The sequence below is a fragment of the Chamaea fasciata genome, unplaced genomic scaffold, assembly GCF_029207755.1.
Source record: "Chamaea fasciata isolate MVZ Bird 193981 ecotype frontalis unplaced genomic scaffold, bChaFas1.0.hap1 SCAF_27, whole genome shotgun sequence".
Taxonomy (NCBI): Eukaryota; Metazoa; Chordata; class Aves; order Passeriformes; family Sylviidae; genus Chamaea; species Chamaea fasciata.
Genome location: NW_027094112.1, coordinates 2084927 through 2100598, shown reverse-complemented (window position 1 = coordinate 2100598; position 15672 = coordinate 2084927). Strand labels below are relative to the sequence as shown.

The following is a 15672-nucleotide window of genomic DNA, read 5'->3' as shown; positions in this document are numbered from 1 at the left end:
TGTGTGCACACAGCTCTTCATAAATGCAGAGCTATAAGTTACTCTTTGGGTGCATGCAGGCACCAGAGGGTGTTTGTGGTACAGTGAACTCGAGTCTGTGCAGTAGGAGTTCTGTAATTACTTCTTCTACTCTGGGTGCTGCTTTATTTCCAGAAAGACTTCAGGGAGGCTCAGAGTTGTGATGGAACTGAGAAGCAACACCAGTTAAAATAAGGGCAAATAGGCACTGAGTGTGCCAGCTTCTACCCTGCCATTTGTCAGCAGGCCCCCTTCCTCACCGAGCAATGAGCCAACATCTCCTGAGCCTTCCTTAGGCTGCCGATAGGCTCAAAAATCCCTTCCCTGATTCCCTGACCTCTGCTGAAATGCTCCTCTACAGCAGAATTGTTTTGTACACGTTGCGGGGCAGCGTCCTTATGCTCGGTGGGGTCTCTCGTGGAAGGCCGGGCCATGTGCTGAGCCGTGGTGGCCCCCGACCGGGGTTCTGCGTGTTCCAGGCTGGGCTCGGTCCCTGCCCCGCCCAGCGGCGTCAGCCGGGAGCGGAGCGGCCCCTGCAGACCCCGCCCGGCCCCGCCCGCGGCGGTTCGTGCCCGGCCGCTGCCCCGGCTCCTCTGCCCGTGGGCCCAGCGAGCAGTAATACACGGCCGTGTCCCCGCGCCCCGGTCGCCTCAGCCACAGCGAGCTTGAACGCCGATCTGCCGACATCGACAGATGCCCTTCAGGGGCTTGCACGTCCTTGGACCCTTTAGCAGTGACCGCCACGAGTTCAGGGCTTTGGCCCGGGAGCTGACGGTAGAAATGGATCCAATCGCCGGTCCGGATATTGGGGTGTGAGCACTTGATGGTGATGCTGCTGCCCTCGGTGGTCTCCAGAAATGCCTCCTGCTGTACCTGGGCTCTGACCACGGCCACTATTAGGGAGACAAAAAGAACAAACCTCAAATCCTACTTCCTACCCAGTCCTGCGTGCCAATCCCCAGAATAAAGCTGCAGAAACCATAAGGAACACAGAGAGATGATGAGTAAAACAGTTTCCAGGGGATGTCAAGATGTGCAGGATTGGAAGTGTCCATTAATCGTATGTGGAGAGACGAATGCATGAATGACAGGATGATCGGGGGAGTCACTGGAGAACGGGAGGATGTGGGAGAAAGGACAAAAAGAGAAAAAGAAAATGAGGAAGGGGGCAGGACTGACTGCGTGAGCTATAATGACGCAGTGGTTGTGAAGTGTTAGGCATAAAATCGAATCCGGAGATTTCTGCGGGAGTATGGGGTGGAGAAGAGGGAGGGATGAACGGGAGAACAGCTGGCGGGAAGAGGTCTGAGAAGAAGCCAAGCAGGACCGCAGCCTCCAGGGACGTGCGGGATCAGCCCAATCCCAGCTGCGGCCCCTTCTCCGCAACCCCCGCGCACCGAGCAGCACCGCGGCCAGCGCCGCCAGCCCCGCGCCCCGACCCCGCCGCATCCCGCCGCTCCGCCGGACGAGCATCGCTGTCCCCTCAGCCCCGGCTCTCCGCTGCGGCCGGGCCGCCTCCTCTCCTCTGCGCTCCCCTCTGCTGCCGCCAGCTCCGCCCCGGGGCTGGGCCCTGCGCCGGTGCCGCTCGGGCTTTCGCCGGGTCCTGGCTGGATGCGGGGAAGAGGCGAGAGCGATGGGAGCGGGGCAGCGATGAGAGCTGAGGCCCATGGAGACAGCGGGGCCAGGAGCCGTTTGTCTTTACCCCAGACAAAACTGTGGCCCCTGGGGGGCTGGGGAGCATGTGGTAGAACAAAGAAAAGAGAATTTGGCTGAGCTCCAACAAGCATTTCCAGATTGGTGGAATGGACCTTTGCTGGGTAAGGGCTGACTCTTGCCTGTGGCAACTCATTCCATACCTGGTAACTCCTGTTTGCCTTGTTTTTTAATTGCCCAATTCCCAAATTTACATGCTCAAGGAATTGCATGGAGGGAGAGATGATTTTTTTTTTTTTTTTTGGTAAGAGAGTGGGAATAGTTTAACTCATTAAAATAAAAGAGAGATAACAAAATTCAATGGTAAACGCAGTAAATGCAAGAGTAGTTGAACAGGATTTGCTGGCAAGGTACACTTGTTTATTTCCTGCAGAGATCACAGATAAATTTGTCAGGGAGATCCATCAAGTCCCAAGGATCAGAATGAACAGCCTTGCACTCTGATCACCTTCCCAGTGCCTTCAAAGTTTAGATGTGATTACATTCAGATGTAATCTTAGAATATGTGAATAGTTTATGTTGAAATAGTATTATCTGCATAATGATTCCTACATATGATGTACCCAGAATTTCACTATAGCATGAAGTTGCAGCTCCTCAAATGAACAACATGGAGCAGTCACTTGGCCTTCACAAAAGGCAAAAAGAGCTCAGCAGCTTTGAGAAGGACAGATGCAAGAGGAGAACCAGCATGATATGGGCTGGGTGGGAATATGTGCTCTCACTGATGTGTGAGGCAACACCTACAGGCCTTTGTAGACAGGCCAGAGGATGCCACAATCCCCGGAAGGCACCAAGCCCTTTCTGAAGGAGCAAGAGATGGCTTGGGAAAGACCCTGCTGCCCTCCCTGCCTCCCACAGACCTTGTCAGTCCGCTCATGTAGCTGCGGCCGGGTGGGGCTGTTTGCTGCCGTCAGGATCTCGGCAGCCCGCCCTGAGAAGAGGGGCTGACTGCAGTCGGTGACTCTAAGTTGGAGCTGCCGGTGCCGGTTCTGCTGCCGGTGTCGGTGCCCCTGTCCGTGCCGATGTCGCTGTCGGTGCGGGCGGGCTCGGGGCAGAGGAAGGAGCTGCGGAGCCGCGCGGGGCCCGGCGGGCGGAGCGGCGGCGCCCCCTGCTGGCCGCGGCCGGCGCTGTGCCCCCGGCCCCGCCCGGCCCCGCCCGCGGCGGTTCGTGCCCGGCCGCAGCCCCGGCTCCTCTGCCCGTGGGACCAGCGCGCAGTAATACACGGCCGCGTCCCCGCGCCCCGGCCGCCGGAGCCACAGCGCGCTGCTGCGCCGATCTGCCGACACCAACAGATGACCCGACCCGTCCGGCAGCTCCTTGGATCCTCTGAGAGTGCTAACGAAGCGTTCTGGTCCTCGGCCCGGGAGCTGACGGTACCAGTGGATGTAATCGTTGGTCTGGATTTCGGGATGTGAGCAGCTGATGTTGATGCCGCTGCCCTCGGTGGTCTCCAGTGACGGCTCCTGCTGTACCTGGGCTCTGGCCACAGCCACTGCCACGGAGAAAAGAACAATCACTTTTCATTAACAGAAAATGCCATGCACGGAGAGATGGGAGAGGAAGAGAGGTCAGAGCAAACTCGGACATGTTTTGAGAATAGAGTATGGAGAGATTATTCCTGAAAGAGTTTTTGATTGAGGAGAAGAACCAATGAGGGATGTTTTGAAGGCAAATAAGTAGGAAATTACAAAAGCAGACTTGCTGAGATGCGTGGATGCATGGATGAATGGATGGATGGATAAAGAAGTGGTTTAGAAGGGCAAATTGGGAAGCCGTGACTTCACTGAAGGAAGAAAGTATGACGATAGAAGAAAGGGATGAGGTTAAATAGGAAGAGAATAGGAATAGGAGGGTAAGAGATAAATCTTGGACTAGGGCAGGTCTCACATAGCCCGCTGACCCGGACACCCCTGCCGCGGGCAGCGCAACGCACCGAGCAGCACCGCAGCCAGCGCCGCCAGCCCCGCGCCCCGACCCCGCCGCATCCCGCCGCTCCGCCGGACGAGCATCGCTGTCCCCTCAGCCCCGGCTCTCCGCTGCGGCCGGGCCGCCTCCTCTCCGCCGCCGCCAGCTCCGCCCCGGCCGGCCTCAGACCCCGCCTCCCACAGCACCAGCACAACGAGCGACACAGGAATTTTGGCATCGCCAGGGACAAGAGACACCCGTGTCCCATCCTATGCACCACCGGCACTGCATCGGAAGCAGATCCACCCTGCCCACACCTGTAGCGAGCAGCTGCCGTCCCCACTCAGCTGCACTCAGGCTCCCTCTGAGCCTGGGAAGCTGCTGCTGTGTGCTGTTCAGGACCAGAGCAGTGCTCAGTGTCCCTGGCATAGTTAGGAAATTCCCTCCCGATGAGGAACACACATGAGCAGACACAGGTTGGTGCACAGCAGTGTGGAGCCATGCACAAATCTGTGCTTCACTTGTGTCCGTGCAAACGGGGCTGCTCCAAGAGCTCCCAAGGCAGGAACACAGAATCAGCCCTGGGCTCTGCTGAGGACATGTGGGGCCAAAAGCAGCAGTGCTGGAGTGTGGAAAGACAAGGCCTCAAGCAAGCAAGCATAGCACTATTTTTCTTTCCTTAGAGATGGCACAATATAAAAATGAGTCAAAATTTTCCAGTATATTTTCCCAAGGGAAGTGTCAGGAAGCAGGTAGTCAAAACCATCAGACCATTGTACACACATGGGGATGCAACTTCTGGTGAGCACAGGGCTGAAACCAGTGTCCCTTCCCCAACCTCAGCCTTGCACTGACACATCCCCTCCCTCCCCTGGGTTGTTGCACAGCCCAGGAAGCTCCCTGCACCAGGGTGTCTTGCACAGCACAGAGGTACAAGGCACTGTCAGAGACCTCCACTGCCTGCACCTTCAGGACACTGGATTTCCCCGTGGTGTTCAGGTGTGTGGTGATACGGCCGCTGTGCTTGGTGCCAGTCCCTGCTTGATAGGAGAGCAGCTGTGGGGCTTGGCCTTTCCTCAGCTGGTACCAGGATATTCCCCCAAAATTACTGATCTGGTATTTGCAGGTGGTGTGGAAGGTGTTTCCCTGCTTCACGGTGACTGGTCCATCTTCCTGGGTGACCGGGATCTGCCCAGTGGTGCCTGGAAGAAAGTGAAAGCAGCAGCTCCAAAGGGAAGGACTATGGGAAGCAAAATGAAGTGCATGGAAATCTCCGATTGAGAAAGTTCCCTGCCTTGCAGAGAAGTCCTGACAGATTTTGGACATGAGTTTAGAGCACTTTGCTCTGCATCACGCAAAGGAGAGCTGGGCTGTGTCTCTGCTCCCCCTCCCAATGCTTAAAGAAGCATGGGACAGCTTTTTATTCCTGAACTTTTTTTGTGCTGGGACAGGTAGCCATCGAGATGCCTTTCAAGGCCCAGCAGAAAGGTTCATCCTGCTTACACATCCCTGTCACCTCTGAGGGTTCCTCAATTCCTGAATACACACAATTCTGAGCTTGGAAAGAGGGAGCCCTGGTTGTGTTGCCAGCCCAGAGAACACTGGAAGCTGTGGCAGAGCTGTGTCAGCCTGGAGGCAGAATGGGACACCCTGTCAATGTCAGTGAAATGAGAACTTTGACGTGTCTGGGGCAGGTTTTACAGGATCTGGGAAATTTCATTAAAACAGGAGCAATATTTCAGTGCAGAGACAGCTGAGATCTCCTGAGGTGACAGCAGGAGGATGAGAAGAGAGAGGCAGAAGGAGATGGATTGAAGGTGAGAGAAAAGACAGAGAAGAGGTCTTAGGTTTTTCTTCTCTCCCTTCCCTTTTCCTTTTCAAATGAAAGAGCTTCTATGGCAAACAATTGCAAAACCACACAGAGAAGCAGATTTTCTCAGTCTTTTTCCTCTAATCACTGATGTTGCCTCACATGATCCTGATAAGAAGGTTGAGGATTTCCTGGAGTAAGAAAGAAGAAGAAGGGTGCCTTGGGGAAGAGCCAGGACTTACCCAGGAGCTGGCCCAGGAAGACGGCGAGGATGAGATGGGCGAGGTGCATGCCGAGACCGAGCTGCGTGTTTGCTGAGTGAGGCAGAGTCAGCAACCACGGCCCAGCGTCGAGAGAACAGAGCTGCCGGAAACGACTGTCGGGGGCAGCAGAGGGAGCAGCAGCGGGAGCAGGCAGAGAAATGACCTGTCCTTGCAGTGCCTGAAATGCTCCTTGTGGCTTTCTGCCTCCTCCAGCAGCAGCCCCCGTGGCTCCCTCAGCCGTGGGCATTGTGAGCATTCCGTGCCTCTGGGCCTCAGCCATGGCCAGGGGCTGTTCCCGCTCAGCTCGCAGTGGAGTCCTCACCTCCCCAGCTGCAATGGCCAGCTCTGCTGCACACCCAGGGCTGGGCATCGGGGAGCTCAGGGGCCTCTTCTCTGCTGAGGTTTCTCATCTTCCCGAGGTGTCCTCAGCTCTGTGGGGTCATTGCAATTTCTTCTGGGAATAGGAGTCATCAGCTGCTTCTGCCCTTCCCTTCGTCATCTGCCTGGGATGAACACCTGTCTCTCAGGTCCCTCACTCCAACCCCTTTATCTATATCTGTTACAGAGTGATCCCATCCTGGTCATTTTGATTTCCTCTGAAATGGCTTTGTCACAGAAATCTTTCTGGAATTACATCAATAATGATAGAGGTAATGATAATGGTTGTAATAGGAACATTCTCACATAAGTGTTTCACTTCCCCATGGTTTAGAAAGAGGTTTCCAGAGAAGTGGACAGTCCTGGGGTTGTCACAGATTTTCCAGGTAAACTAGGAGGATGAAACTTACCCTGCCCCGGGCTCCTTTGATGGTTGTGCCTTTATAGGCTTCAGAGCAGAGATAAGATGATAAGACATGTACAGGGAGATGAGGATTCTGCCCTTGTGCTGGGCAGACAAGTCTCCAACCGTCCTTGCTGAGCCCAGGGCCACATCACTGCAGTCTCTCCTTTCCTGGGGCTTGTGTGTCCCCTCTCATCATCCCTGTGTCTGGCTTGGCTGCACCTGGCTCCATGTCCGTGTCTGCCTTCACAGTTTCTTCGGCACATCTGACTCCCTTCCCGCTTCATCCTCCCAGGAACTTCTAAAAGATTCAAATATCTTACTTTTACTTCTCCTTTGAAGGTTCAATCATTCCTCTCATCCTCTCCTCTTCTCTCAGATTATGGAATCACATCATGGTTTCCCTTGCAAGAGACTTCTTCTGGGATCATGTGGCCTACACCCCTGCTCAGAAACCCTCACACAGTGCTTGTTCTCCAGGCCATGTTGAGATGACTTTTGGAGAACTCCAGCCCTGGAGACTCCACATCCTCACAAGCATTCCTTGGTGAGTGCTCCTTAATCCAATAACTCCCCCTCAAACCTCCATTATCCTCATGTCCTCTTGTCACTTGTTGTCACTGACAAAACTCACCCACATTGGTGTCACTGTGTGCTTTGCTGATCACTTTCCCTATTCCTGGTTCTTCCCTTGGATAGGAAAATGAACCTGATAAGAGCCTTAGAGAACCAGACACTCTCACCTTTCACATGCCCTGACTGTGGCCTCTGCTGATCTTGGTCAGCCAAAGGAGTTCCTGAAGATGCTAAAAGGCTCCAGGCGGGCCTGGCCAGTGACTGACTGGCTGCCTTGACTGTAGGTTCTGAAGGTCTTGGTAGAGTTTTCTCTAGAGGGGCTGCGAGCTGCGGTCAGGAGTCCTGGTTCCCAGTGGTGTGTGTGCATGATTGTGCTCACATACGTGTTCCTCTGGATGTTCTCCTGTCTGCATTCCCACACACATGTGGGCCTGGATTTGCAAGGGCCAGAAGGATGTTCAACAGCAGGAGACTCATCCCTGGGCAATCAGGTCTCAGCTGGGTTTTTCTCAGCAGTCCAAGTCTAGTACTTTAGCATCCTTGTGAGAAAAGCTGCCTCTCAGCCCTGGGTTCATGCCAATGGGGCCTGAGGCACCTGGAAGTTCATGTAGGAGCATAAAGGAAGAAACCAAGCAGGGAATGGGAGGCTGCAGGTGGCTTTCCTGCTTTTTCCTTATCCTGGTGATGTCCAGCAGCCCAACCAGCCCCTAGTATAAGAAGAGTTTCCATGGTGAACTTCTCCACTATCCAGTGCCTGCATCCCCTCTCTGTGGGCTGGAGAGAGGCCCTTTGAGGCTCCTGATGTGCTCCTTGTCCTCAGAAGTGTCTGAAAGGAAGCAGAACCAGTAATAGAAAAAAGCACCAAGATTAAGGTGTCTGACTCTCTTTCTCCACAGAGGTTTCCTCTCCCTTCTCACGAGACATGAAGCCCTTCAAGAGAAACATGTCTGGAAACAGCTCCTCCCGCAAATATCCATACCCAGAGTTAGACACGCTCCTTATCTTTGGGAGCAGGACTCCCAGCACAAACCTCTTTAGTATAAGCTCCTCACTCAAGATTAGGGTTTGATGATTGACCGCTTGTCTGGGGATCAGAGCCCCCAGGATGGTGAGGTGATCATCTTATAAACCCAGGAAATTTTCTGCCTTATGGAATGCAGGGAAAAGTTGCCGTGAAAGATGTGGGATGCTTTGGGTAGGGAGCAGAGGGAGGGAAAAGGAATGATGGAGGCTGTGAGGCTGCATGGTACGGACTCTGCTGGCGCCAGTGCCGGTATAAGTACCGGTGTCGGTACCGGTGCCGGTGTCGGAGGCGCCCCCCCAGCCCGGGACGAGCGGGGCTCGGCGGCCCCGGCGGGCGGAGCGGCGGCGCCCCCTGCTGGCCGCGGCCGGCGCTGTGCCCCCGGCCCCGCCCGGCCCCGCCCGCGGCGGTTCGTGCCCGGCCGCAGCCCCGGCTCCTCTGCCCGTGGGCCCAGCGCGCAGTAATACACGGCCGCGTCCCCGCGCCCCGGCCGCCGGAGCCACAGCGCGCTGCTGCGCCGATCTGCCGACACCAACACATGTCCTGCAATGGCCGGCACATCCTTGAATCCTTTGTGAGCGCTCACGAGGAATTCGGGTCCTCGGCCCGGGAGCTGACGGTACCAGTAGATCAATTCGTTGGTCTGGATTTTGGGATGTGAGCAGCTGATGTTGATGCCGCTGCCCTCGGTGGTCTCCAGTGACGGCTCCTGCTGTACCTGGGCTCTGGCCACAGCCACTGCCACGGAGAAAAGAATAATCACTTTACTTCAGCAGCAAATGCCATGGAGGGGGAGAGGGGAGAGGACAGATGACAGGGTCAACTGTGATATCTTATGAGAATCGAGTGTGGAGACATTATTTCTCTGAGAGTTTTTGATTGAGTAGAAGAACAAATGAGGAATGTTTTGAAGGCAAATCAGAAGGAAATGAGAAAACCAGACTTGCTGAGAGGGATGGATGGATGCATGCATGGATCCATGAATGCGTGGATGGATGGGTGGATGGATGGATAAAGACGTGGTATACAAAGCAAATCGGGAACCAGTGACTTCACTGAAGGAAGAAAGTATGAAGACAGAAGAAAGGACAGAGGTTAAATAGGAGCAGAAAAAGAACAGGAGGGTAGAGAAAGGAATCTTGGGCTGGGACAGGTCTCACATAGCCCGCTGACCCGGACGCCCCCGCTGCCGGCAGCGCAACGCACCGAGCAGCACCGCGGCCAGCGCCGCCAGCCCCGCGCCCCGACCCCGCCGCATCCCGCCGCTCCGCCGGACGAGCATCGCTGTCCCCTCAGCCCCGGCTCTCCGCTGCGGCCGGGCCGCCTCCTCTCCGCCGCCGCCAGCTCCGCCCCGGCCGGCCTCAGACCCCGCCTCTCACAGCAGCAGCACAACGAGCGACAAAAGAATTTTGGCATCACCAGGGACAAGAGACACCCGTGTCCCATCCCACACACCATCGACACCGCATCGGAAACAGATCCACCCTGCACACACTTGTAGTGGGTAGGTGCGGTCAGCACTCAGGCTCCTTCTGAGCCTGGGAAGCTGCTGCTGTGTGCTGCTCAGGGCCAGAGCAGTGCTCAGTGTCCCTGGCTTAGTCAGGAAATTCCCTTTGCATGGGAGACCCTCATGGACAGACACAGATACAAAAACGCTTGTGCACACCAGTGTGGAGTCACACAGAAATTTGTGCTTCTCATGTGTCCCTGCAAATGGGGCTGCTCCAAGAGCACAAGGCAGGAACACACCAAGGAGCAATATCAGATGGTGACACCTGATGGAGCTTTGGTGTGGCTCAGTGGAAACATAGTCTCAGAGTGAGACTATACTTTATGTCCGAAGGAATTACCTGCAATTAATGAATTTCATTAGTATTGATCCATCATGAGCTCTTGAAATGATCTGTTGCTAAGAAAAAGTCTCTCCCTACTGGGAAAGGAAAGGGTCTCTCAGTCTCAGGTAAAACTTTCAGACCTGGAGAGGTGTGTGTGAGTCAGCACAGGCAAACACACAGAACAATCACCAACCAATGCTAGAGTGAAAAATGTGTTTCCTTTCCTTCACATACCATGGGATACCTGAAGCCACCTCTGGGCAGAATTGCACAAGCAGAGATGCAGGCACAGTGAAACCCGGTACAGGCCAAAGGATCACCATCGGCTCTTCTCACCCCTTTATCAAGGGCTCTCTCCAGCTGCAAGGTCACTTGATGAATTGCAATCCCCCTCACCACTGCCCCACTTTCAACCTATTCCTCCCAACACCATGGCCACAACACTCAGGGACAGACACAGAGCAGGGAAGGGCTTTGGTGTGGGCGAGTGGGCTCAAGATGGGCACCTGCCACTCTCAGCAAACTCACATCAGTCTTTTCCCAGCCACACTGAAGCCTTGCAAACACCAGTTGCAGCCCTTGATTCTTCCAAGTCCAACACCTGCGTAGTGGCCCTGGACAGTGCAAGCAGCCTCTCTTTGGCTGCCCTGGGGCTTCTCAGTGAACTCGAGAGGACTGCAGGTGCAGATCTGTGGATGTCTGTGTATGTGTGCTACCAAAGCCAGCTGTTTGTTCTGTCTCAAGTGCTGTTTCAGATGAAATCCCACACTTGTTAGAGAAGAGCAACAACACATTTGATTGATGTAAAGTGATGAGTCAGCCAAGGTCATCAGATGGTGGTTTACCTGGGTTTGAGAGGAAATGGCACTGGATTATTTACAGGGTCAGCTAAAGCTGTGAGGAAGACTGCCACTGAGTCAAGAGGTTCGGAAAGGACCCCCTTGCATTCCAAACTCGTTCTCATATGGGCAGTTTATGTGCAGCTGGACCCAGACTTTGTCCCAGACTTGGTCAATGCTTTAAGTCTAAACAATTCCATGTGCACCACCCATCCTTTCTATCACTTTGCAAGGATTGCGAATTTTCAGTGCTCTTCTTCCTAATTGACACACCAAGTATGCAGTAAAGATTCCTCAGCCTTGCAGAGTGACCTTGAGTGATGTTCCTGCTAAAAGGAAGCTCCTGGTGTGCAAGGCAGTAGCCTGCAGGAGAGCTGAGTGAGCTGTGATCTGTGCACTTCATCTGGAATAAGATGGTTGAGTGGGAGTTGCAGCCCGGGTGTATTTCAATTGGCACAGGTTTGAATCGACGCCAGCAGGTGAGCAAGATGTGTGGTTCTGAGTTGTGATGTTGTTCTGTGTGTGCCCCGAGGGCAGCTTAAGGCAGATAGAGCCGTCCCATCGCTGGTGGGGATGGCAGGAATTTCAGGGAAGTTCCAGGAAGGGAAGGAAAAGGGAAAGGGAAAGAGCATTTTCTAATTGTAACTTTTATTAGAGTAATCTTGCACAATACTTTTCTACAACCTGTATTAATACCAAGTCTTCTCTTACTCCTCACAGAGCTTTCATTAAAGCTCTTCCCCCATCTCAGTCCCTGTTCTCTGGACGTATTGTGCTACATTTATGTCTTCCCTAAATAGTGGGGGCCGGATCTACACTCAAGAAGTTGCCACAGCAACACTGAATCTATCAGGATCAGGTCATTTTTTTCCCCGAGGAATCCTAGTGCTGCAAGCTCAGATGAACGACATTGAAGTGTCAATTGGCCTTCAAAAAAGGCAAAAAGAGATCAGCAGCTTTGGGGAGAGAGCAACAAAGGCAAGAGGAGAACCAGCCTGATATGGGCTGGGTGGGAATGTGTGCCTTCACTGATATATGTTTGAGACAACACTTGCCGGCCTTTGTAGACAGGCCAGAGGATGCCACATTCCCCGGAGCCACAGAGCCCTGCCTGAAGGAGCAAGAGATGGCTTGGGAAAGACCCTGCTGCCCCCCTGCCTCACACAGACCTTCTGAGTGTGTTCATGTAGCTGTGGCTGGGCGGGGCTGTTTGCTGCCGTCAGGATCTCGGCTGCACGCAGCCTGCACTGAGAAGAGGGGCTGAGCACCATTAGTGTCATCAAGTTGGAGCTGCCGGTGCTGGTGCCGGTGTCAGTTCCGGTATCGATGTTGGTGCCATTGTCGGTATCAGTTCTGGTGTCGGTTGCAATGTCGGTGCCGGTATCGGTACCGGTGTGTGTGCTGGTGTCAGTTCTGCTGACTGTGCCGGTGTCGCTTCCCGTGCTGGCTCCCGTGCCAGTTCTGGTCTCGGTGCCGGTATCGATACCACTGCCTGTGTCGTTCTCAGTTCCGGTGAGGTTGCAGTGTCGTTTCCGGTCTCGGTTCCCGTGCCGGTGCCGGTGCCGGTGTCGGAGGCGCCCCCCCAGCCCGGGACGAGCGGGGCTGGGCGGCCCGGCGGGCGGAGCGGCGGCGCCCCCTGCTGGCCGCGGCCGGCGCTGTGCCCCCGGCCCCGCCCGGCCCCGCCCGCGGCGGTTCGTGCCCGGCCGCAGCCCCGGCTCCTCTGCCCGTGGGCCCAGCGCGCAGTAATACACGGCCGCGTCCCCGCGCCCCGGCCGCCGGAGCCACAGCGCGCTGCTGCGCCGATCTGCCGACATCGACAGACGCCCTTCAGGGGCTCGCACGTTCTTGGTCCCTTTAGGAGTGAGCGCAACGAGCTCGGGTCCTCGGCCCGGGAGCTGACGGTAGAAATGGACGAACTCCCCAGTCCGGATATTGGGGTGCGAGCACTTGATGCTGATACTGGTGCCCTCGGTGGTCTCCAGAAATGGCTCCTGCTGTACCTGGGCTCTGCCTGAAGCCACTGCCAGGGAGACAAAAATAAAAAATCTCAACTCCTACTTTCTACTCAGCCTTGCATGCCAATCCCCAGAACAAAGCCCGCAGAAACAGTCAGAAACACAGAGAGATGATGAGTAAAACAGTTTCCCAGAGGATGTAAAGATACGCAGGAACAGAAACGTCGATTAACCGTTTGTGGAGAGACAAATGCGTGAACGACAGGAGGAACGGGGGAGACACTGGAGAACGGGAGGATGTAGGAGAAAGTACAAAAAGCCCAGTCCCAGTCGCGGCCCCTTCGCCACCACCCCCGCGCACCGAGCAGCACCGCGGCCAGCGCCGCCAGCCCCGCGCCCCGACCCCGCCGCCTCCCGCCGCTCCGCCGGACGAGCATCGCTGTCCCCTCAGCCCCGGCTCTCCGCTGCGGCCGGGCCGCCTCCTCTCCGCCGCCGCCAGCTCCGCCCCGGCCGGCCTCAGACCCCGCCTCTCACAGCAGCAGCACAACGAGCGACAAAAGAATTTTGGCATCACCAGGGACAAGAGACACCCGTGTCCCATCCCACACACCAGCCGCGCCGCATCGGAAACAGATCCACCCTGCTCCACCTGCTCACACACTTCCGTCCCCACTCAGCTGCACTCAGGCTCCTTCTGAGCCTGGGAAGCTGCTGCTCTGCGTTGCTCAGGGCCAGAGCAGTGCTCAGTGTCCCTGGCATAGTCAGGAAATTCCCTCCCGATGAGGAACACACATGAGCAGACACAGGTTGGTGCACAGCAGTGTGGAGCCATGCACAAATCTGTGCTTCACGTGTGTCCGTGCAAATGGGGCTGCTCCAAGAGCTCCCAAGGCAGGAACACAGAACCAGCCCTGGGCTCTGCTGAGGACACGTGGGGCCAAAAGCAGCAGAGCTGGAGTGTGGAAGCACAAGGTCCCAGGCAAGCACAGAGCAATTTTTCTTTCCTTAGAGACTGCACAATGCAGAAATGAGTCAAAGTAGTCCAAAATACTTTTCCAATGGAAGTGCTAGGATGGATGTAGTCAAAACCATCTGACCATTGTACACAGATGGGGATGCAACTTCTGATGATGCTGGGCTGAGCTCAGCATCCCTTCCCCAACCTCAGCCTTGCACTGACACATCCCCTCCCTCCCCTGGGTTGTTGCACAGCCCAGGAAGCTCCCTGCACCAGGGTGTCTTGCACAGCACAGAGGTACAAGGCACTGTCAGAGACCTCCACTGCCTGCACCTTCAGGACACTGGATTTCCCCGTGGTGTTCAGGTGTGTGGTGATACGGCCGCTGTGCTTGGTGCCAGTCCTTGCTTGATAGGAGAGTAGCTGTGGGGCTTGACCTTTCCTCAGCTGGTACCAGAGCAAGGCATCAAAAGAATTGGTCTGGTATTTGCAGGTGGTGTGGAAGGTGTTTCCCTGCTTCACGGTGACTGGTCCATCTTCCTGGGTGACCGGGATCTGCCCAGTGGTGCCTGGAAGAAAGTGAAGGTGAGCAGCTCCACAGGGACAGACTATGGGAAGCAAAAGGCAGTGCACGGAAAATCCTGATGGAGAAAGCTCTCTGACTTGCAGAAAAGTCCTGACATATTTTGAGCCGTAGTACGGAGCTCTTTGCTCTGCATCAGCCAAAGGAGAAGTGGGCTGTGTCTCTGCTCCCCCTCCTACTGCTTAAGTGACTATGGATTACCCTGTCACGCCTGAATTTTGTGTGCTGGAACCAGCACCCCTCCAGCTTCCTGAGGAGCCCATCGAGGTACAGCAGAAAGGTTCATCCTGCTTCCCCATCCCTGTCACCTCTGAAGGTTCCTTGATCCCTGAGTACACACAATTCTGAGCTTGGAAAGAGGGAGCCCTGGTTGTGTTGTCAGCCCAGTGAGCACTGGAAGCTGTGGTAGAGCTGTGTCAGCCTGGAGGCAGAATGGGACACCCTGTCAATGTCACTGAAATGAAAATTCTGAGATGCTTGGGGCAGGTTTGAGTGGATCTGGGAATTTACATTAAAACAGGAGCAATATTTCAGTGCAGAGACAGCTGAGATGTCCTGAGGTGACAGCAGGAGGATGAGAAGAGAGATGCAGCGGGAGATGTTTTGAAAGTGAGAGAAAAGACAAAGAAGAGGATTGAGATTTTTCTCCCTTCCCCTTTCCTTTACAAACCGAAGAATTTCTTCAGCAAACACTTGGAAAACCACAAGGAGGAGTTGATTTTTCTCAGACTTTCGCCTCTCCTCACAGATGTTTCCTCACATGATCCTGATAAGAAGGTTGAGGATTTCCTGGGGGGAAGAAATAGATGGATGCCTTGGGGAAGAGCCAGGACTTACCCAGGAGCTGGCCCAGGAAGACGGCGAGGATGAGATGGGCGAGGTGCATGCCGAGACCGAGCTGCGTGTTTGCTGAGTGAGGCAGAGTCAGCAACCACGGCCCAGCGTCGAGAGAATAGAGCTGCCGGAAACGACTGTCGGGGGCAGCAGAGGGAGCAGCAGCGGGAGCAGGCAGAGAAATGACCTGTCCTTGCAGTGCCTGAAATGCTCCTTGTGACTTTCTGCCTCCTCCAGCAGCAGCCCCCGTGGCTCCCTCAGCCGTGGGCATTGTGAGCATTCCGTGCCTCTGGGCCTCAGCCATGGCCAGGGGCTGTTCCCGCTCAGCTCGCAGTGGAGTCCTCACCTCCCCAGCTGCAATGGCCAGCTCTGCTGCACACCCAGGGCTGGGCATCGGGGAGCTCAGGGGCTTCTTCCCTCCTGAGGTTTTTCATCTGTCATTGCAATGTCCTCTGGGAACAGGACACTCCTCTGTCTCTTTTGCTTCTCCCCTGCACTTGTTCATCTCCATGGGCTGAACGCCTTTCTGTCGTGTTCCTCACTCCTACTCACTTTTTGAGTCAACTCCAGAGTTATCC

The 15672-nt window shown here is 55.2% G+C and overlaps 2 protein-coding genes and 1 gene segment (V, D, J or C); all 3 read right to left on the bottom strand.

Annotated features, from left to right (window-relative positions):
• Positions 1-642: 642 nt before the first annotated feature.
• On the bottom strand, positions 643-3724 carry LOC136301822 (uncharacterized). Its single transcript, XM_066205042.1, has 3 exons — positions 3668-3724; positions 2595-3226; positions 643-911 (listed from the first exon to the last, which is right to left on the bottom strand). The coding sequence occupies exons 1-3, from the start codon at positions 3717-3719 to the stop codon at positions 669-671; spliced, it is 927 nt and encodes a 308-aa protein (XP_066061139.1). The 5' UTR covers positions 3720-3724; the 3' UTR covers positions 643-668.
• Positions 3725-8397: 4673 nt separating this feature from the next.
• On the bottom strand, positions 8398-9373 carry LOC136301642 (T cell receptor alpha variable 4-like; the record flags this gene model as incomplete). The annotated part of the segment is given in 2 exon segments: positions 8398-8828; positions 9297-9373. Coding segments are annotated over 2 exon segments (507 nt in total), but the record flags the coding sequence as incomplete, so codon positions are not given.
• Positions 9374-11225: 1852 nt separating this feature from the next.
• LOC136301641 (uncharacterized) lies at positions 11226-15146 on the bottom strand. The gene is made up of 4 exons (XM_066204765.1): positions 15098-15146; positions 13951-14246; positions 13081-13246; positions 11226-12784 (listed from the first exon to the last, which is right to left on the bottom strand). Exons 1-4 carry the CDS (start codon positions 15144-15146, stop codon positions 11790-11792), a joined length of 1506 nt encoding a protein of 501 aa, XP_066060862.1. The 3' UTR covers positions 11226-11789.
• Positions 15147-15672: the final 526 nt, after the last annotated feature.

Bases quoted from the DNA above. Each gene is read 5' to 3' on its own strand.
- LOC136301822 (XM_066205042.1), bottom strand. From the start codon at position 3,719: ATGCGGCGGGGTCGGGGCGCGGGGCTGGCGGCGCTGGCTGCGGTGCTG. The intron at 3,227-3,667 runs GTGCGTTGCGCT...TCTCCGTGGCAG, and splicing joins GCTGGCTGCGGTGCTGCTCG to TGGCTGTGGCCAGAGCCCAG. The intron at 912-2,594 runs GTCTGTGGGAGG...TCTCCCTAATAG, and splicing joins TACATGAGCGGACTGACAAG to TGGCCGTGGTCAGAGCCCAG.
- LOC136301641 (XM_066204765.1), bottom strand. From the start codon at position 15,146: ATGCACCTCGCCCATCTCATCCTCGCCGTCTTCCTGGGCCAGCTCCTG. The intron at 13,247-13,950 runs GTGCAGGGAGCT...CTGCTGTGAGAG, and splicing joins GTGCTGTGCAAGACACCCTG to GCGGGGTCTGAGGCCGGCCG. The intron at 12,785-13,080 runs GTGCGCGGGGGT...TCTCCCTGGCAG, and splicing joins GCTGGCCGCGGTGCTGCTCG to TGGCTTCAGGCAGAGCCCAG.